This window comes from Pseudopipra pipra, chromosome 1 (genome assembly GCF_036250125.1).
Source record: "Pseudopipra pipra isolate bDixPip1 chromosome 1, bDixPip1.hap1, whole genome shotgun sequence".
In the NCBI taxonomy this organism is placed as follows: domain Eukaryota; kingdom Metazoa; phylum Chordata; class Aves; order Passeriformes; family Pipridae; genus Pseudopipra; species Pseudopipra pipra.
In genome coordinates this window covers 147,560,293-147,583,128 of record NC_087549.1, presented here as the reverse complement: position 1 = coordinate 147,583,128, position 22,836 = coordinate 147,560,293, and the positions used below count along the sequence as shown (strand labels likewise).

General features: G+C 43.3%; 1 protein-coding gene across 1 annotated transcript in view; it reads right to left on the bottom strand.

The window, feature by feature from the left end:
• CNPY1 (canopy FGF signaling regulator 1) overlaps positions 1 to 20,918 on the bottom strand; it is a 58,586-nt gene extending 37,668 nt beyond the window's left edge. The window contains 1 exon segment of the mRNA XM_064644642.1: positions 20,889 to 20,918. Coding sequence (XP_064500712.1) covers positions 20,889 to 20,918 — 30 coding nt within the window.
• Between the last annotated feature and the right edge of the window lie 1,918 nt (positions 20,919 to 22,836).

Here is a 22,836-nt window from a genome sequence, read left to right as displayed (position 1 = left end):
ATATGTTATGGGACTCTTACCATGAGACAAATACAAAACTTGAGGAAATGGCTAACTGATAGAAAGACTGAAGACCTCTCAGCATTTTGTTTCTTGAGATTTATAAACCTAACAATTTTTCACTAGTAGTAGGTAACATTTGCTCACAGGCAAAGGAGGTGTGAGTACACAAGTGTAGGGGGAAATAATGGTTAGTGGTAGACACTGACAATTTTCTGGCTGAAAAGTGAAAATTCTAACTAATTAATTTCAAACATATTAAAGATTTACTATGAAGTGGGCAGAGTACCACTTAATCAATCTTACGAAATTTGGTCCTTAGAAAAGGCATTTTTTTCCCAAACGAACAAAATCATTGGTATGGGGAAAAAAAAGCCACCTGAAACATTCTTCGAGGCTTTGGTTTCTGTAATTTTTTGCAGCAGAAAATCCCAACCAGCGCCGAAGTTGAGCGAGCCCCGAGCAGAGACAGGTCCTGCCCTGCCCTGTGCGATGGCTCCCACTAATGGCAGCAAGGGAAAGCTCGGTCACTCCCAGCACAGCAGAGACAGAAAACCCACTGCAAAATGTTCTTCAACTCTTTTTGATGTTTGGTTTAAAATGTCTAAAAACACAGTTGCCAACTAGATTTTCATTAATTTTTTTCCATACTCAGAATATGAGTGTGACAGAGAATATTAGTCTTCTTGGATGGGTTTTATCTCACCATCAGACATCTGCAATGTAGACTTCTGGAGACACATCCTCTTTGTAACCAGGGAAGCAAGGTGTGATTCCCATTGAAGACCTGACCTATTTCAGACATGGGATGAGTCATGAACTGGATTTCCCTACCAACTTCTGTCTTGACTGTACATGTTGCTGGAGTGACCGCTCCAGACGTGATGGAGTCCCAGCGTGACTGCAAGGAGACATCACGCAGACAACACAGTCCTTGTGCTCATCTGGTGAGGATGACAGTGACTGAAATGAGGACATTACATAGGACTCCCCTCTAGGGAGCCTGAATCGTGGGGTCGGTGCTGTGGGATAGAGGTTCTTGTTTATGGTTGAGGAGAATTTCAACCCCCTTATCACGGAGTCTTGGGATTTTGGTCAAGTCTATGCTCCAGTTCTGTTACAAGGAGGGAAAGTCCAAAAAACTCAGGTGAGGACTGGTAACCATGGAAGGAGATGGAGAAATGTGTTGGGTTTACATTTTGGTTTTGAGCACAACAGAGATTCTCAAAACAGCTGAGTAATTTTTCATTGGTAACACCACAGAGATATCTCCCAGCAATCAGACGCAGAGACCAGGTGCAGACTGACTGTCCTTGGGTCCCACTTCAAAATCTCAGAAACATTTTTATAAAGTCTCTGACTTAAGGAATAAACATGAGAGGATTACAGCTAATCAGATAAGTATGTCTTTATTTAACTGTAACACAAAAAATTAAGCTTGCAGTATGTTCTTAAGAGATAGAGTCTTCAATCTAATTCAAAGATTTTTTGGAAAGATTTTTTTTCCTTTTAATTAAATTGTGTTGATTTTATTTGACATTTGATTTCATGCGAGCCGCCGGTGTTTCTCCTTCACTGTCTGCCTCAAATCCATGTGTAACATGTCACAGTCAAAAGTCCACACCGTTTCTCCTGAAGGCTGCTGTATTTTAGGTTCTCTGTGGGTCATACAGATCAGTCCAGGTACAGATCAGCCACCTGAACACTTCACAGGGAAGAGCTGGATTTCTGTGCAGTGCAGAAGAGCGCTGTGCAGATAGCACAGGATGCATTTGGCATATGTATATGCAGGGAAAGTAAATCTGCTGGCACAGGATAGGCTTTCCTCACACCAAGGATCAAGTTATGCTAGGATAAGCAAAATAGCAAATACCCCGCAAATACCCAAGAAGATATTTTGAATAGCTTGTTGGGTGCTTGCCAGACAACCCAACAGGTACAGCCAACATTGGAAGTGATGTTGCTCCTTTTCAGCAGCCTGCCCAAATCTAATGTATCTTGTATTTCAGCTCCATGGATGAAGTCTCAGCCTGAGGTTTTAGCCTGGGTCAGTCCTCTGATCTGGCCCCAATCACATACCCACCATGGTGGCACAGTGCTGGAGCTGGCAAGGACAGAGCTTCTACTCTTGATGGCAGTGCTCCTTACAGGACCACAGTGGTGGCCTTTGGGGACCTCCTTGTGTTCAAAACCACACACACAACTGCAGAGCCCAAGAAGGAACCTACAGAGATGCTCTATCAGCAGCAAAAGGAAGACTAGAAAAAATGTGGGGCTGCTGCTGAATCAGATGGGTGTCCTGGTAATAGGAGGTACAGGAAGGTGGAATTACTGAATACCTTCTCACTCTTTACTGCTGAGGTCAGTCCTCAGGAGTCCCAGACCTCAGAGGTAAGCGAAGAAGGCTGAGAAAGGAAGACTTGCCCTTGGTCATAAGGAGTTGGGGCTAGAGATCCGCTAGACAGACTTAACACCCATAAATCCGTGGGACCCGATGGGAGGCACCCACTGAGAGAGGGCTGGTAGGTGTTGTTGCTAAGCCACTCTCCATCATCTTTGAAAAATCTTGGAGAATGGGAGAGGTGCCCAATGACTAGAGGAAGGCCAGTGTTACTCCCATCTTCAAAAAGGGCAAGAAGGAGTACACAGGAAACTACTGGCCAGTCAGCCACAGTGATGGAACTGATAATTCTGGAGGTCATCACCAAGCATGTAGAAGAAAAGAAGCTCATCAAGAGTAGTCTGGATTCACTAAGGGAAAAGAAATTATGTTTTGCCAATCTGATAGCCTTCTATGATGACATGGGAGGATGAGTCAGTGAGGGGAGAGCAGTGGATGCTGTCGAGATCGACTTTAGCAAGGCTTTTGACACTGTCTCCCATCCTCGTAGGTAAGCTCAGGAAATGTGGGTTGGGTGAATGGGCAGTGAGATGGATGAAGAACTGGCTGAATGTTTGAGCTCAGAGGGCTGTGATCGACAGAGTAGAATCCAGTTGGAGGCCTGTAGTTGCTGGTGTTCCCCGGGGATCAATACTGGGTCCAGTCTTATTCAACTTGTTTATTGGCGACCTGGATGAAGGGATAGAATGCACCCTCAGCAAGTTTGCTGATGATATGAAGCTGGGGGGAGTGGCAGATACACCTGATGGCTGTGCTGCCGTTCAGGGGGACCTTCATAGGCTGGAGAGTTTGGTGGAGAGAAACCTAATGAGGTTCAATAAGAGCCAGTGCAGGGTCCTGCACTGGGAGGAATAACCCCAAGTTCCAGTACAGGTTGGGGGATGACCTACCAGAGAGCAGCTCTGCTGAGAAGGACCTGGGATTGTTGGTGGGTGACAAGCTGACAGTGAGCCAGCAATGTGCCCTGGGACTAGGAGAGCCAATGCAATCCTGGGGTGCATCAGGAAGCAGTGGCCAGCAGGTCGAGGGAGGTGATCCTGCCCCTCTACTCAGCCCTAGTGAGAGCACATCTGGAGTGCTGTGTCCAGTTCTGGCTTCCTCAGTACAAGAAGAAGGTACTGGAGAGGGTCCAGCAGAGGGCACAAAGGTGATTAATGGTCTAGAGCATCTCTGTTATGAGGAGAGAACATGGAAATTGAGCCCATTTAGTCTGGAGAAGAGAAGACTTCGAGAGCATCTCATTAATGCGTATAAATATCTCAAAGGTGGGTGCTAAGGGGATGGTCCCAGATTCTTCAGCGGTGCCCAGTGACAGGACAAGGAGCAACGACCATAAACTAAAACACAAGAAGTTCCATTCCACCTCAGCATGAGGTGCTAACCCTCTTAACACCGAGGGTGGCAGAGCACTGGAACAGGTTGCCCAGGGAGGTTATGCAGTCTCCCTCTCTGGAGACATTCAAAACCCACCTGGATGTGTTCCTGTATCACCTGCTCTAGGTGACAGTGCCTTGGTAGAGGGGTTAGACTGCATGATTTCCAGAGGTCCCTTCCAACCCTAACTATTCTGTGATTCCGTGATATGTTAAAACAGAGTGTAAGTTCATCGGAATGGGATCTAATGTACCAAACCATAAGAGAGCCAAAAAGAGGATGCTGTGCTATACAGAAGTCATCATCATCATCATGGCTAGGCTTCGCAAACAAAGATTTGGGGAGGGCTCTACCCGCATTTGTTAGAAGCGCGCTGGCAGCTAAAAAGGCCAATACGAGATAGACAAGTCCGGTTGCAAAAGGCACAGCAGAAAGACTCCTTAGGTGGTATATTCGGCAAGACACGATTCTTTCTGTGTTGTCTTTTCTCCTCAAGAGTGATCCTGCGTGCATTCTCAAAAGCACCAGCAGCATTAAAGATAGTGTGTCTCCAGACCTCCCGATTGGAGGCCAGAGTAGACCAGTTATGGTGATCAATATGGCCAAGGCTGAGATGTTGTTTCAGGGAGTCCTTGTATCTTCTCTTCAGGGCTCCTCTCTTGCAGCAGCCAGTGGCAAGTTCACCATAAAGCAAGATCTTAGGGAGGCGGTGGTCCTTCATCCTTGAGACGTGCCCTGCCCAACACAGCTGTGTTCTCAGCAACATGGCCTCAATACTTGTGATTGCTGCTTGTTCTAGAACAGATGTATTGGTCACATAATCTGACCAGTGGATGTTTAGGATTGTACAGAAGCAGCGTTGATGGAAGCCTCCTAGGAGTTGCAGGTGGTGGCGGTAGATGACCCATGATTCGGACCCATATAAGAGAGTAGACAGCACTATGGCTCTGTAAACACTGATCTTTGTACTTTTCTTCAGGTGTTTATTTCGCCAAACTCTTTTATGAAGCTTTCCAAAAGCACTATATGCCTTTGCTAACCTGTTGTCTATCTCTGCGTCAACCTTACCATCTGAGGAGATGAGGCTACCTCGGTAATTAAACTGCTGGACTGATTTGAGCTCTGATTGGCCAATGGTGATGTGGGGATGATGGAAGACTTCCTGAGGTGCAGGTTGATAGAGAACTTCAGTCTTCTTTAAGCTGACTTCCAGCCCAAAGAGCAGCGTCTGCAAAGCAGGATGTTAAACACTGCAGAGCTGCTTCTGTTAATCACACAAATATATTAAGTTTTCAAATCAGGATCTTGGAAGTCCATAAATGCCTGCCTTAGCATCTGCTGGGAAAGAGCCCTGTGTCCACTCAATTCCCCTCTCATTTGTTGCCGAAACTGGAAGCTGCCCAGGAAACGAGGCAGGAAATTTGAGGAGGAGGAAGGAGACATGGTGAAGGCAGCTGAATGGCGTCCTGGGGCACTGGCTGCTATCTCTGTCCCTGCTGAAGACTTTCTCTGAGATACTGCCAAGTCATCCAAACCATACATTGAAAGCCTCATCTTGGTAATTGTGTGGGGTTTTGTTTTTTGAATGCATAAAATACCCCAAGTTCTGATTCACAAAACTGCTGAGCAGTCGTTGCTGTGAAAGAAAACAAGGACACTGTCCTTCCAGCACATAAAATGCTAGAGAATGTGAAGTGTTCAAAAAAATCAGGTCATTAGGCATGCAAATTGGGTCATCAAAATTAGTGGATCTTTTTGACATTAATCTCTCTAGACTTCTTCCTGAGAAAACAGGGAGATCCCATACCCTACAGGAGAGTTGTGAACTAAATTAATTTAATGTTTGTTTCTCCACCAGCTCCCACTCCATCTGATGCTGGTGCTATTTGTGTGTCGTGTGGGCTGTTTCTGCTTCTTCCTTGCTCGCTGCTATCACTGAGGACACAGTCAATGTGTGGATCACTGCTGTATTGGTACAAAGCCTCTCAAGCCCTGGGCAGACACGAAATGGGAGCCCTGCCCTGGTCCCTACAGACACACCAGGCACCTCTGGTCTGATGGGTCTATATGGGCTGCTGAGCACTGTGATTTCAGCTCCCAAATTCTCAAATTTGGTCATATTTGAGCACTGCTTCACAAGTCCAGAGTACCAGGAAGGCCAGGATGACCGACCTGCCCACTGCCCAGCTTTAGGGCAGTGTTCCACTACATAGAGCTTCCCAACCACAAAAGCAGCTTCTGAAAGCTTGTTCCTCAAAGTGGTTCTGCTCCTCTTCCATTTAGTCCAAGTCTATCATCCCCAAAGTAAAACACTAAAACTCCTACTGCAGATGTTTAAACTAAGCACTTCTCAGAACAAAGAGCTTACTCAGCCTGAAAAAGACTACCTACAGAGAAGTGCTAGTGTCTTAGCTCCCCACTTCCCCAGTCTCCAGCATCTGGGGGCTGTCTCAGTCACTGCTCAGCCTGCCACCCCAAATCCAGCTGCTGGTAGAGGCAGCAGGGTGGGACCTCTCAAAACTGCTGTGCCTCCATCACCCACGGCTTTGTCAAGGGATTCGGGAAGAGAGGTATGGCTGCGTCTGAAGCCACAGTGATCATCAGGGAGGACTTATTTCAATATGCTGTTGAAGCTATCTGATGTCAGGTTATATGTCTCAGGGGGACGTGTTTTTCGTGTAGTTTGTTATGCCATCTGTTAAGAAAGGCAGCCACTCGTCTCTCCGCTCCATGACCACAGATGGGGAGTTTTTCCCCCTGTGTGCATTACTGTCAATATATGCCAAAGCCTTCTTAGCTGGAGCCAGGTGGAATCACCACCACGACAAGCACGCCTGGGAAGAAGGGTGCTGAACAGGTCTTCCCAAGCACCTTGGTCACAGTGCACAGATGAGCTGAACAAACAAAGCCAGTCCACACCAGCGAGGGCAGGTCCCCAGAACCCCTCTGGTTTGCAGGGCACTGAGCAACAACTCCAGCAGCAGAGCTTGAGGAGGAGGTTGTGCACCTCCATGCAGCATGGTGTGCAGCCCCATCATAGATTTGACCCTCCTGTTGGCTGGCTGTGGGTGCTGCTTGCCCCAAATCACCATCTGGCAACAGCACTGTGAGTCTCAGGTGCAGAAAAATAATCCAAAGCCTCCACCTCTGCCTCTGTGGAGATGTCACAGCTCTCAGAGGAGGCTTGGTGTGCACTTAACTAAATACAGCATCCCCAGTGCTCCAGACTGCAAAGGAAACCGTGCCCTGCTGACTGACTGAGTCCTGCAGGGGAAAAAGCAAACATGGAGCGAGCAGCACGTCCCCCAATGGCTATAGGCAGCTATTGACTTAAGCATCAATAATTCTCCTTTTTTTCAGGGGTGATTATTGCACCTTTTAATACTGAGCTGACACTTTTCTAGTGTGACTGAGTCCATTTCAGAGCCTGAAGGCAAGAAGTTTTAAAGGAAGGTTTTACAGACAGGGGACTGTACCTGGAAGTTTTATTGAAAATAAGATTTATGGAAAATGGACATTAGTTAGGAAGGCAGAAAGAGGACTGCAAAGCCAGCCCACCCAGGTCACTCTCCATTTGTCAATCTCTTTGGAACAGGTATTTCAGCCAAGCAAAGTTGAAACTGCAATTGTATTTATTTTTGCTGGAAAGTAAATGGTTTTCCTGCTCTCACAGCACTTCTCCTATCACATAGGTGGCAGCAGCCAGTGGCATTCCCCAGAGCAAGTAGCAGTGCTCTCATCTGGGAAGACCCAAGTTAGCAGCAGGAGCAGCAAAGCAGCTCCTTGGGGATAAGGAAGCATTCCTGAGGTGGGCATGCCAGAAAGTGCTTCTGAAAACTGAACAAAAAAAATATCATTTTTTACACCAGTGTTAGAAATATCTTCCCTCTTCATCCCAGCCCTGCTCCCAGCAGCCAGGGGTGCTCAGCCCTCCTGCAAACCTGCTTTCAGAGCTCAGAACTGGATGCTGCCTTGGGAGGCAGCAGTTTGGGGTACCAGCAGTTTTTTCTACCTATCACTTCTTACAAAAGCCAAGCTGGCCTCAGCAAACACAGACCTCAGCCAAGCCTCTCATCTTGGCAAAGCCTCCCTCTTGCTCCCTGTGCCTACTCCATCCAGGCTCTGTACATCCACAAAGGAAGGTGAGGCGTTCCCTGCTCCAGATGAGCCACACTGGGGACCAGGTAGGAGCCCCAGAAACCATGAGGGATTAGGAGAGAGCCTGAGGCGCCACAGAGTGGTCCGGAGGTACCAAATGACCAACACTTGCTCATCCTGGATTTTTACAGCCAAATGCAACTTTTCACAGTTCCTGCAGTGAGAGGGAAGATGCCCTATGCAAAGATTTCACTCTTGAAGTCTGTGTGGACTTAAGGCTCCTTCCTCCCATCTCATGCTGTAGAATCAGGGTTTAATTTGACAAGTGATGTAACCAAATAAAAACATGAAATCACTTCAATAGAATAGTGTGACTAATGGAAAGGATAACTTAATTTGCAATCTCTTCTCTACTTCCTCCATTAACTTATTCCTGCTATAATTTAAGTTTGCACATGCCCATGGAACAGCCCTAACAACTCATAAAACCCTTTTTCAAATGAACAGATATCTTATACACATACATCTTTGAGGCATGTAAATCCCTGTATCTAAAGCAACTTCCAGCAGAGCTCTGCCTGCCATGAGCTCTCAGCAGGGTCTGCCCATACACATTTATTTTGAGTGCCCACATATTGCACCTGCATCTCTAACGGCATGGCAGGGAGACAGCTGGCAGGATCCCCTGGCTTGGGGATGCTTCAGCCACAGGCCAAGTTCACCAGCGTTTATGTGGAGGCCCAGGGAGCCGAAATCTTCCTCCATGTCTCTTACAACTGGGAGGCTGCCAGTGCTACATCTGCCTCTACAAGTTATGAGTCCTGTAACAAGTATTTGGACTCCAAAAAATAGGGCCCCAGGAGGGAAAGGATTAGGCACAACCCTTTAAAAAGAAATGAAGTCTTTGTGTTTTAACATCCTCATTCACATCTCAGCCTCTGTCAAGCTTTTCACACAGTGCTTTGGGTGGGGGACAGCCAAGAGTCATGGCACCTTGGAGGGAGCTGCCACTTGAGGGAGTATGTCCTTAGACACCAGGAAGGGCAGAAATAAAGCAGACCTTCGAGCAGAGAAACTTTTGCTCCTTTCTGCACCTGTATAATTCCCCAGATGGACACCCACTGGGATTGCCAGATCTAAAATATGAAAATATGAGGTGCAGCAGCTGCAGCAGCTGGAGGAAGCTGTGAGGAACTATTTTTCCATTGCGTCACTCGAAAAAAAAAATTGGAAAGGGAAGAGAAGATAGAATAGAAGTAGAGAAAAAAACCAGAAAATTAAGAATAAAAACTGCAGGGAGGCCAGCATAGAAAGAGGAATAGAAGTAACAAAACAGGAAAAAAACCCCACCACTTTCAGTCCTGAAAATGAGCACATTTGGAGAAAAACAACAATTCTGCTCTTACAAAAATTTGAAAGAAAAACCCAAACAAAAAAACCCTGAATAGGCAAAATTGCTGGCCCTAATAAAAACTCATGATGTCCTCAATATTTTAGGCAAATGACCAGCAACATGACAACTTTTGTGCATCGATCCTTAGGAAACAGCACTCCCCCCGATTCCTGTCAAGAAGGACAAGGGATTAGCTCAGGCACTGAGGAGCTGACATAGTTAAACACTGCTGCTGGCAGATACAATCCAGTTTATGACTGAGGTTGTAAAAATACGCATGAAAGCAAATTCGTAAGAAAGATACTCTAATGAAGATGTATAGAAGGGCTGTAATGCCATGTAGCCTCTTGATAGCTAAGGCCCTGATCCTGCAAATTAAGCTAAGCGGCGAAGTTAATCAGATGCATAAGCATTTGCAACATCAGTGGATTTTTTTTCTTCCCCAAATGAGCTAAATTCAAAAAGCCTTGGTTTAAATTACACGAAGATATTAGCAACATCAGTTCTTTATTAGGAGCAGTTTATTCATTCAGGGTGTACAGTACGGAGCAACACGCCTGGCATGGTTAGCGATGCGTGAACCTGAAGGGGAAGAAATCCCTTTGCATTCCCTTCACAGCCAAGTTGCACAACAATTCAGGCTGCTGCCTCAGCAGCCAAATGGGCATTTTTCCAAGCCTAAAAGTCAGCAACGAACCCAAGTATTAAGGCAGCTTTGTTCTCCCTTAAAGCTGACCAGATATCCTTGGAAAGCTCCCTCAGAAAGATCACCCTTTCTCCTCTCCATCTCCTCCCCGACAGCCTCTTTCTCTAGCATATCACAACCACGATGTTCTGCTCTAAAGCAAGGGGTGAAAACATCACATGGCTTCACAGGGTCAACAGCAAAACTTTTGGTTCATGGCAATTCTATAGAAGTCCTGGTGAGGATGATAAAACCAGAGCAATACACCTGAGGGATGACGAGAAGAAACACTCCAGGCCCTCCAATTCATCTCCTATCTCAGAAGTAAGTGTAAAGTTGTGGCAGACACTGTTAGCAGCAGGTCTGGTAGGGTAACACTCAGGAGCCATCCTGTGCTTGTCTTCATGGCAGGGAATTAAATACTAACTCGAGGCAGCAAATCCTGCTTATAATTTTCACACCTCAAAGACATCACTAAAACCACCTCTTTTGTATGATGCAGGACGTCTTGTTCAATGAGAGAGAAAAACTGTCAGAAGCTGAACAGGCGAATGAGAGTGGGAAGCCTGCTCCATGAGCAGAGCATCTGTGTGAGCATAATATAACATGATCAAGGCTGTGGGGCTGGGGTACCTTGTTGTTCTGTCAGCACACCCTTCAGCACCCTGTAAGGCTTTTTGTACTGATCAGTGGAATGGTTTCTCATTTCAGTAAATTCTTAGAGAGGGTAACATAGCATACAAGGAACATCAGGAATGCTCATGAGACACCTGTGTGAGGTGATCAGGGACTAGCTTCTCTGCAGCGAAACGAAGGTGATGTTGGCATGGGATGCTCAAGCTAAACCATGATATAGAGCAATGCTATATAGAGGGTAAAACTGTGCAAAATATTTTAGATAGAAATTTATTCAGAAAGAAATAGAGCAAGCACCAAGGGGAAAGAAGAATACAAAAAGAACAAGCAAACCAATGGCTCTTGCTCTTCTCCAACATTTTTCAAGAGGCTTAACTGAAAATTTCTAAACGTATTTTCTCAATATATATCCTCTCCATTTTCTAGTGGCTCTGATAAGATTAATTTCTCATCCAAGCAATCCAGCAATCTCCCTGACTAGTAATCACCTCTTTACCAAATATTTTCATCCCACACCACCATGGCTGCATCCCACACCACAGCACCTCCATGAGAGACTGTGCTGAATGGTCACAATGCATTTAGAAAACAAGAATGCCTATAAATATTTCAGAGAAATTTCAGGGAAACCCCCAAATTCAATGGTCACTTGTAGTCATTCATGATTTAAATTTAGCAACAGGAGCAAAGGATCTAATCTTGTCTTTGAACCTTGATCTCATACCAAGAAGCAAGATAGCAATGACAGGAGTGAAACAAAGGTATAATTTCTAGTTCGTCCCTTTCCAGACAAATGTATGGAAAACATTTGGAGTACATATAATTGTTCTTGCTTCCTTTTTTGGTGTTGGTTCTACATATCTCTTACTGGTCTTTCCTGGAGATAAATACTGTGCCAGATGGACTTTTGTTCTGACATGGTACACAATTTTTTACATGGTTGTAGGATCAAGACCTAACTTTTCAAAATTTCCCAGGTTTGGAAGTGTTGTAAAAATAGAAAAGAAAAAGAAATGTCATCAATCTAGTAATATTTTAAAGTTTTGTTTTGGTTTATTATTATTATTATTAGTAGTAGTAGTAGTAGTAGTATTGTTATTATTGTTATTATTATTCCCTGCACTATTTGTAATAACCAAAAAAGTTTTAAATAGTTACAGAGTGGCAAGAAGAAAAGCAGAAAAGCAGACACAAAAAGGAAAAGAAAAAAGTCCTTAACAGCTCATTTTATTTCCAACAAGGCAAAAAAAGATGAAGCGAGTATTAAAATTATCTTAAGAACTGCAAATAAATAGTAAGAATGATTAGCAAAACTAAATGCTGCTTCGTTTCAAGTCTGCAAGAGAAAATCTTCTTTTTAAAAAAAAAAATTAAATATGATTTAAATGAATTCAACTTATTCATGAGTTAACCTCTTTACTTTCGTCTAACCTCTCCGCATCAGAGCGCCGGATGAAGGGGACATGGAGGGAAAAGAAGAGGGGGCTTCCTGGAGTGCTTTGTGCTGAGCCTATTTTGGGTTGCATAGCAGCTGGTGGGCAACTGTGGGCAGCATCTATAAGCTATAGCAACGCTTGGGGTGAAGGCTGGCAGCCGTGCCAGCCTTTGGAACAGTCCCGAAACCCAGAAACGCAAAGATATTATGAAGCTGTTTTCCTTCCTTGTCTTGTGCTGAGCCTCCTGGGAGGCACAAGACAAAACCTGGCACTGATCTTCTTGATCTCTATCAGCCAGAGCTTCCACACCCAGAAACATCCACCCCATACGCATTCACAGAATTGGACCAATGGGTTTCAGAGCTCATTCTTTTCTTACAGTCAGAACAGAGATAACAAACCCTACATGTACGTCAGCTCTTGGAATAACTGCTGGAACAAGACCAAACTGGTAGGCAGGATGTTTAGCCCAACAAAGCCTAGCTTTCAAACTTAGAAATGTTTGATAATAGCATTCCCTTAATTTGCTGCAGAAGATCCCTTTTGCTAAATTTAGGCACTAAACAGCACCGCTGACCCGTTCTCTTTGCAGGAGGCCTGGCATGGTGCAAAAGAACTTTCTGGAATCATTTGTTTGACACAACTCCACAACTGCTGTGCAAACAAGGATTCACCACGAGCTGGTACTTGTGCAATCACTGACTAAAACATTTGCTCTTAAGCTGATTCATATTGTCAATGCAAATATAAAGGTGAGCAGGTTCTGGGAGGTACACTGCAAAGTCAGCACCATTGGTACCAGAGCAGATAGTGCTTCCCCATGACAGGTAGGGAATGTGCATTTCAGCATAGTTCCTGTTGGAAAGAGAGGAATGTGGCCATCAGTCTCTGGCTTCTGAATAACTAATCACAGAATGCTTTCAAGGAAAAAAACCCCCTAAAATATTAATCTTTTTTTTTTAGTGGCTGCCAAACCTGACGTAGCCAAAACATCGAGCAGTTTTCCCTGCAAATCTCTGCTTGAACAGGCTCTTCCCAGATTAACAGGAAGGTCAGCAGCTCCCATCAGAGCAGCCTTTGCTCTGCAGCTGCAGCCTGACACCTGTCAGCTTAATCAGCTGGATTTGAAACCTTCCCCAAACCCACAGGCTCCATCGGGAAGCAGGCATCCCAACCTGAGCTCAGGCTGGACTCATTTGGAGCCCAAGGTGGATCAATAAGTGTCCTTCCTTCCATTGGCATCTGGCACCTACACTGAAGAGACACAGCACTTGCTGGTATGTCACAGGTCTGCTACTGCCAGCACTCTGGGAGGTGACACCAGGGGCCTAAACGAATCGAGAAACAGGGAGCCTCAGCAGCAGAGCCTCCTGCCTTGCCCGACTGGAGCTCCAGCCAGGTAGCACCACGGTGGGGCTGGAATTGGAGTTACCGTGGTGAATCACCTGGCATGAAATGACCTCATTGGACACTTCCTCAGTGCAGGATTTCTGGATGATGCAGTAAAGCTGATTGTAATGCTAATTGTCTTACAGGATTGCAGTGCTGTGCTTATGTCAGACCCGAGCATCGCTGGTTGCAGGATCGGTGCCCTCCCCCTCAGGGAATTTGAATCCTATTTTAAGTCATCAGTAAAAATAAGGTTTCACTAATTCCCAGTTGATTGTGTCACAGGAGCATTGCGCACACACACACACACACACAGAGCAGCGTCTGCTCCAGAGAGATCCAGTGCAAGGATTTGGGGCCTATGAGGAGGTTTGGGCAGCAGCTTGTGATGGGTTCAGCCTTAGTGGTTGCAGTCAACTCTCTTAGAATTCTTATAAATGCTCTTGTAGTAAACATAGTCCCCTCACCGCATGGAAGAGGTGAATGCTACTTCCAAAACAACCTTAAATGCAACCCAAATGGTTGAATGTGGCTGGGCTGCCTGAGCTTCTGCAGTATCTTATGCAACAGGATGATGTGCTCGCTAAAGCCTTTTGATTGACACTGGAAGGTTGAAAACACAAAGAGGAAATGGAAATCTAATGTTAAGTATTGAGTGCTTCAATTTTTCCCCCCTGCTTCGAAAGTCAAACTGAAGACTTCATCTCACCCACCTTGGCTTCCCATCAAAGCCAAGTCAGAGGATGCTCCCATAGCTGTGATTCTGAAATCAGACCACATGAACAGTCACCAAGCAAACAGCCATGCAGCCAGTTATGCTCTTGTCCCTGGGATCGTCCAGGGTTGCAGACCAGGGACACCTGCTCCCCAAGACCCCAGCTGCCACCAGTCTCCCTGGACAGCAGGGCATGAAGTCATCAGGCTGTACAGCAGGTGCTGCGTAGTATAGTCTCCATTCGACCTTCATATGGACCTTTTCTTCCAGAGCCTCTCAATTCATTCACTTTTCTTGTTTAAGCAATGAGAAAATGATTGATTTTGTTGTTTTTCTCTAAGATATAAAACTCAAGCTTGTTCCATATTGTTAAACGAATTTTTAACTGTCTTGCAGCTATTGAAAAGAATTTTCACAGTATTTTGCAGTTTGAAGTTGAAAAAGGTTCATGTCTTGAAATATTTTGTCTAAGCTTAGTTTCTTTGTCTAACTAAATCAGTAAACTTCTGTGTGACCCAAACATAATGATTACACTTTTAGATCAGTAAAAACTTCAAAGGATCATGTTCATTGCAAACTACAAAACAGTCCTAGAATATTCACTGAAATATTCTGCATCAGGAAACATATACATATTCATTAGCAGTTTTTATTTATCTTCAAAACACTACAGTTCTGAAAAAAACAAATCAAACCAAAGGCTAAAAAGCCTTGTATTCAGTCTAGACTACTCAGGAAATCATTAGTATTACTGCAGTTGTACTGAGTAGACAGGGTTATTAATTAAGACATACTGGTTTGCTTTGGTGTGCTCTATCCTCAGCAGAAGATCTGTCAAGTTATTGTGGTTTGTACAAAAGTTTTCTCTGCGTACCATTTCTCATGTTTTCTAAAATAAAAACAACTCAAGGTCTTCATGCTTTTAAATTTCTCAGGGCTCTATTCACTGAAAATGACAGCAAAAATCCTACCCACTACAGTTTAATAGACTCAGTATAGAAATATATTTGTTACAATTTGAAAGTATCTTGCTGTTTCCTCAGTTGATAACCCCATAATTTATTTTATGGGCCTTTGACTCTGGGAACAACTGCCAGCAGTCTGTGTTCTGTGCAACAACAGTCTTCTGGAGATTTGTGTTTGATTCGCCACAGAAATGAAATCTAACCTCCTCAGAGAGGAACAATGACCCAATAGTCCTGTATGAGGCTGAGAATTAGGGGAGAGGAAATCAGTTTTGCAATAACATCAAATTTCTGTGATCTTGGACAACATCCTTGTGAAGGTCTACATCGCTCTGCCTGGAAAGCAGCATGACTGTGATGAATTGCTGTATCTGGAGCTTCATGTAGCTGGTCTATGTCTGGGTCCTGAGCCAGCTCCAAATGAGTCCCTGCCAGTATCTTTACACTGATCTGCATTGTAACACAGAGAATATATCCATCTGTAGTCATAGACCTGAGAAGACTGAAAAATGAGCCTACTTTGATTCCTGTGACATTAGACTTCTAGCAATAGCTGAGGAGTACATATTTCTCTATAGACCCCTACACCCCCCCTATAATTTTATTCTTAATTTTAAAATGAGAATGATAGTGGTGACTGGTGAGAAGAGTCTGGTCACCCTGTTCTGGGGATAACGAGTTCAGTGAGCTGGACCACTCATCCCCAGGACCAGAGAGTAAACTCTGATGTCTTCTCTTTACTGACACAGGTGTATACATTCTCTTCATTTGAGGACTCATTTGCTTTTTAAATAATGATCCTGTGGTAAATGGTGTGAAGTGAGATTGTGCTGACTGAATGGGAATGTGAACCTACCTGTGAATGTATCATAATCTGAACACATCCTGACAGCATTGATGCCTAACAGAAAGAAATCTGTATTTTCCCTAAACAAAAACTGCAAAGAAATATAAGCAAATTTTATCCAGACTTCAACAAAAGGCAGTACACAAGGTACTACTTCTGTTTCTTGAGCTAATTTTGCCAGTAGCTCCTCAGAGTAGAACTGCATACTGATCCCTAATCTTCTTCAAGCTCTGACCAAAGTGATGCTCTTATGAGGTCTTTGTTTTATTCTCTTATTGAGATTGGGATCTGCCTTCTCCAGGCTTTCATGAGTGTCCCTACCTCAAAAAACTCACAAAGTAAGCACACAAAGAGAGACAAGCAATATATTGAAAACACAGTCATGAGGATCATAAAGGAACAGAGGGGCAACTATGAGAAGTGAAATGGCCACTTGTCACAGCATGCCAACTCCACAGAAGGCGAGTTGTATGTTTTATGTCCTGAAGTAGGCACAGCCATTTCAGCATTGCTTGAAGGTGTTCTGAGATAAGCACAGGTCACAGCAACTCTTCTGCCCCTCACACACTCAACACACAGTCCTTGGCATGTCTAAGGCTGCAGACTGCATTGGCACAAACTTCTTCCTGCAACTCCTATTAAAATTTGTCTTTCTTAAAAAGTATTCCACATGGGAATTTCACAGATAATACTTTGTCTGAAAAAAAAGGGCATCAAATGCCTTTTGGAGGTAGGTTTTTTTTCAGTCTTCCCTCAAAGTTAAAATGCACATTTCAGTCTCAATGGCAAATTTCAAAGTGTTTAATTGATCTTATCTTTTCTCTGTCAAGTAGACACTGCTGGATTCAGCCCAAATTCCTGTGTCCAGCAAAGCCTGAATTATTGTCAACAATCTGACATGACTATCTACGGTTTGAGTTCTGATGTGCTTAGCCAGAGATCCGTCGTCTTTTTACGGCTTTTATAGTTCCTTACCTTTTTTATTTTTCAACTCTCCTTACTCTGCAACTCCTGTAACTCCTTTTCCTTCATTTAGGTTCTCTGTAAGAGATTTCTCATCCCCTGTACTGGGAAGACATACACAAAACTGTTACACTTTCAGCTCCTCTGAGTTTGCTTCTCAGCCTGGAAGTTCCCTCTGTAATACAGGTCATGTATGAATGTGAAAGCTTGAGCCTAGATGGATGCTGGCAAATACTCCATGGAAAACCCTATGACTATTCCAATTAAGATGAGTAGTCTTCATACACCATCTAGCAGATGGAGTAAAACTTGACCTTTGGCTTTAGTGAAAGGCTCTTTGCAAACATTAGGGGCTTGTCTGTGCCAAGGTAATGTAAAACTCTTCTACTTCAGTGGATTTAAGGTCAAGCTGTAAAAGCAAAGACATAACTACACTGATGTGGAGCCTGATACAGAGCTTCCTACAGCGAGCAGCCTGTTGGTTTCTTCAGGACTCCCCTGGATGATATATTGGTGATAAAGATTTGCACACACACAGAAAAAGATCATTGCTTTGAAATAATGAAAGAATTTAAAATTCAGTTGTATACCGAATGAAGAGTATACAAGACACACATGGAAGATAGGAAGGAAATGGAAGCAGAGGAAAGTGTCGTGTCTTGAGGAAGGTCATGGAAAAGGTTGGTAGTAAGACTCAGGACAGAAAGCAGATGTTCTGGCTGGAGCTTTTGTAAAACGAAAAGACTGCAGCATAATGCTGCAGTAACTGCTGAGGGGACCATGCAAACCCAAGCATCAGCCCATCACCTTTTCCAGAACAGAAACTCTGAGAAATTTTGGTGGTTATCAAACAATTTCTTCCCCAGAACATAGCATGAACATAAGGTTGTGACAGGGGCAACATCATGGCATTGTATCAGCAACACCTGACAACGTCCTTTGAAAAAATCCCTTGCATTAGATGGCACATTCCAATGCACACAACTTCAAAAGTAATAATAACAAAGGTGTAGAGTCACCCCTGACAGACTGGCCATTTCCATCAGAACTATTTTACCCACAGACAGTGTTTTCTCTTCAGTTTTTGTTTAAAGACTAAAGGACTTTTCCTTCATTATTTTCTCACAGTCTACAAGGTATTCTAAGTGCCACTGGAAGCTGAATATAATGTTAACAATATGTAATTTAATAAATTTATGCCCATATTGACACCAAAAGAAAACCTGAGACTGCACCACTGTACTGTGTGTTTTTATTATACTGTAAGTACAGTTTCAAACATAATAGGGTTTATTCATAGCATATTTACTCCACTGAAGTGAGCATAAATATGTAAATATCTAAGGTTTAGACTGGGAATTGCCTACTGCTGCTTTCAAGTCATGCAGCACTCTCTGCACTCTAAATGCAGGCTGACAGCAAAAACAGCAGAACTGTACTTCCAAGGAAAGTATTACAGAAGGATCAACCTTGCATATCATTACCCTACTCCTGACTTCTAATACAGAATGACAGTGGACACACAGTTGTAGCTTTCGCACTACTTTAATGGAACAACTACAGAGAGAGAGAGAGCACACACGTTGCTGATTGGGGCAGCTCCCACTGGAGTGTCATTTGAAGGAAGAAAAATCCATTTTTAAAAGATAGCATTCAGATGTATGAAGCAAAATAATTTCATGTTGAAATACATGTAAGTGAAGGGTGTTGAATTTGTTCCCTAGTTTTCAGGGAAGAAGAGGACAGCAGAAGTGCCTGTGAGCAGCACTCAGGTGAAATCTTTCCCTGAGTGCTATAAACACAAAGTGAAATAAAAACAAAGTATGTGGTGGGTAAGTTATTCTGCTGAAGCCAGTGGATGCAGCTCCACTGGCTTCTCTAGAGTATGAGGCAGTAGAGACCTGTTTGAACGACTTCAAGGCATGAGAGGCTACACCAAGGTAAGAGAACTCTGTATGGGGTACATTAGAGTGAGGGACTGTGCTTATAGCTTTCTCTGAGGCAGAAAGCTCAATCAGTTTTCAAAGTTGCAAATAAACAAGAAAAAAGACACATCAGAATTACTCAGGAGGCAATTACCAAAGGGTAGTTGGAGCAAGAGGGAATAATCCCAGCTTCACATCTGGGATTTCAGGTCTAAGCAAATATCTAAAGTAATCGTCTTTAGCTGTGTACACATTTTAATTCACACCTTTCCACTCACTTATTGCTTCCACACCAGAGAGTTTTTTAAAAAGTGAATCAATTGCCTATAAAAGGTGTCAGATTGTCAACAATGGAAATGAAATCCCCTGGTTCCTGAACAAACAGGCTCAAAGCAGCACAACAAACTTCCACTCGCCACCGAGGCAATTTGCCTCTCGTGTAACCTGGAGGGTATCTCTCATTAGAATTGCTACTCAGTCCTGGCTTGAATTGCTCCAAGCTCTTCTAACACAATCTGATCCCTTCAGACTCTGCTTTACTGCCCCATTCAAGCATGAAGAATTCAAGCTGGAACAGGTGCAGAGCAGGATGATTAACAATCTGGGGAACAGGGGGTCTTTCACAAGCAGAGCTGCCAACGCTATCAATTTATGTGGTAGACAACTGCTTTGGGCAATAATCTACTGGATTTCCAGTATGTGGCAGCTTAGGTTCTTGGATGTCTGGAAATTCAGGAGAATTTCACAGAGCATACACAAAGCAACTTGAGGTGGAACGAGCAGCAAGTCTGATGTCTCCCTGGTCCCAGAAGGGGCACAGACTCAACTGGTGGTTGTCACTCCTGGACCTGCAAGGACAAAATGGTCCAAGGGGGACTTGGTTTATGTACTGTAGTAAAGGCTGACTGATTTATGGGCTTAGATGGGGATGGAAAGGAAAAACACTGGGAAGGAAGAAATGTCACTTATGCTAAAAGATAGTATCAGCACTAAGAACAAACAAGTATGGAAAGGCCAGGGATACAGTCATACTGTAAACTGGAAGATCTCAGATAATTTTTAGTATAAGGATGTTGCACAACAGGCTTCCTCTAAGGGAGGTAGAGGCAACAGCCCAGCTACTTCTAAAAAAGGCTTGAACCTTTATGAAAGACTCTATTAAAAAGTGTCTGTAACATTAGGGACTAAATCTGCTAAATCCAAAGATCCTGTCCTGTTTTCAACCATGCAGTGGCCTTTATGTGCCTTTCTCATAAAAAACATATGCTCTTCTCTCCTTTCTCTGGAATTTCCTCTGTGTTTTTCTCCACTGAGCATTAGCTTTGTGTTTTCCAGTGTGTTTATCTTATTCTGAGTGCCAGTTCTTTGCATTAGCCTTAATTTCTTTATATGTTTTCTGCTTATATAGACAAAGGATAGAAAATTAGGCATAATTTAGCTTAGTTGACAACACGGTCATTAAAAGAACTGTCTTGAAATTACCTTCATCCCTCATTTTCTTTTATTGTGCAATCCCAATTTTTTCTAAACTTTACAACATAATCACAATTATAACCCTCTGAAATCAGAGGTGAATGAATCTCTTTCATGACCATGGCATCATGAAGTCACTGGAAAATCTCCTGTGAATCAAAGGCTAAATTTCCACTTCAGCTGAGAGCTGGTGCATTGTGAATAAAAACTACATAAATCCTATTAATTTCACCCAGTGAAGGCCACTGGTAACATTCTTCTCTCTTACAACCTCCCTTATAAAAGTCTATCTGAATCTTTAATACTAAGCCACGAAGAAAAGACAACAGCCTAGAACTTAAAAAATAAGGTCTTTTCAATTAAAGATTTAAAAACAGGAGAAGGCATCTTACGTACCTTTTTCTTATCTTTCAGATAAAGACCTCTTTGGTAAGCTTGATAAATCCTTATCTGCTAGATAAAGGGCCACTATGATGGGCCTTATCGCTTAATTAAATCCTGGTACTATGTACAATGAAGTCAATAATTTGTTATACAAGATAGCACTTCAGCCCCTGCTGCATTGGATAATGCATCTCTATCCTGTACCTGAGCCCTCTGGAATGGGTCATGCTCCATCACGTGCTCCTGGGCTGCCAGGAACTCATTACAGGAAAGGTGCCCAGATTAACGTGGATGGGCTGTGATAAATGAATCTGTTGGATCAACTAGATAAACTAAAGTCCCCAAATGAAACTGATTTGATATGTAAGGCCTAATTCTGTCATTCTTCCTGGTAAGGAACTTAGCTGAATGTGAAAATTTCATGGATTTTGGCCCAAATAAAATACTGATGCTGTCAATCACTGCAATGGAAAAATAATATAACCAAAGTTAATGTTAGAAGATGTTGTGAAAACTGCAGAACAAACGTAGCTACTGAAAAAAACCCACACGATAAGCTCTAAATGCTGACCATCCTTGTGTTCATTAAGGTTCACATCACTCATTGCATTTACATCCACACATATGGGGTGAAAAAAGAAACTGATCAATAACAGCTATAGCAACTATCACCACATATCATACTGGCAAGTCTTCCTGAATGCTAAACCCAGTTCAAATGATTCTCTCTTCCACACAAACATATTTGCATAAAGCAGCCTAGTACTTGCAATGCTTCATTTCACTAATTGGCTTATTGGTAATGTGCTAGAGTGATCTGTTCCTGAGTCTGTTTGGCAACAGCACTTTTGTGCATATAAACCCATCAAATCAGGTGCATTGTCTCTCTGAGTCTCTGAAAGACCCCATTACAGCCTAAACCCACTACCCATTAGGCCTAACAAACAGAAATTGTTTGATCCTGTAATATGTGCTGAAATTCTACCAGCCAGGAGTCTTTTCCCGGTAAGTATGGAAAATTTTAGACTCAAGATCTGCTACTGGCACTAATCTTTCCCAATACTATCAAAATAACAACTCTATGCTTGAGATTTCTTTCCCTTCACTTTGATCAAGATTTGTCTCCCAAAGCTAAGAGCTGCCATTCAGTCCATCTAATGTAACTGAATGAAGGAGGTTCACACAACGAGCTTAGCTTAGGCATCTGAGCTTCAGACAACTAAAGATAAGGATCATTTATCCTTCCCTTAGAAAGAATCCCCAAGGAGTGTCTGAGCACACAGCTGCAGCAGTGTGACAGGGCAGATGTTGTTCATGAAGGATGGGGCATCAAAATTCTTGGGTGCCCAGTAAGACAAAGGTCCAGATGAGGACGTTCATATTGAAGATGTTGAGTGCTCTGAACTGTGTTATCTTTACTTATTTATGCCAATGATGTGCTCAGATCTACACTCTCAATGTTAAGTGGAGACAACTCCTAGCCACTGGGATAAACAGGAGTAACCATAAACTGACTCCAGATTATGCAAGCCAAAATCCTCCCTATTATGACTATTCTGTAAATTTAGCATCTCCACGCACTTACAGCATTTGTTACTATCACATTCATGCTTTCATAAAGCTGAGGGCATCCGGCTTCCAGGAACCACTGGTATTAATGCCAGGCTAAATACACTCTAAATTGCTCGGGTTGTGTGCGGGAGTTCCTGGATTTCACAGCTGGGTACTTCTAGCAAATTGTACTCCTTTCTGTGCATGGTCCCAAAGGATTTCCCCATAAATGCATAGACCTAGTTCTTGCATGTCTGGCAAACTCTTCTTGTATGCTTGCCAAGTTTTAAAGGGCAAAGAATCAACAGCTGATAATTTATGCCAGGAACCTACAATGATCCAAACTCGCCCCTCGTGTAATTCTGGTAAAGTCAGCAGAGTTCCAGGGGAGAAGTTGTTGGCTTAGCAAAGTAAATTTTCACTGACATTTGAGGAATACACAGTATCAATTAAAGCAGAGCTAATTATTGCTACTATTATTTGTATTGCAGTAGTTCCCAGAGGCTTTTAACAGGATTATAGCCTTCTGGCACGAGGAGTTCTCAGGAACATAAACTCTGATCTGGAAGTTTCGTATGATAACTGACATTTGGTACCTCTG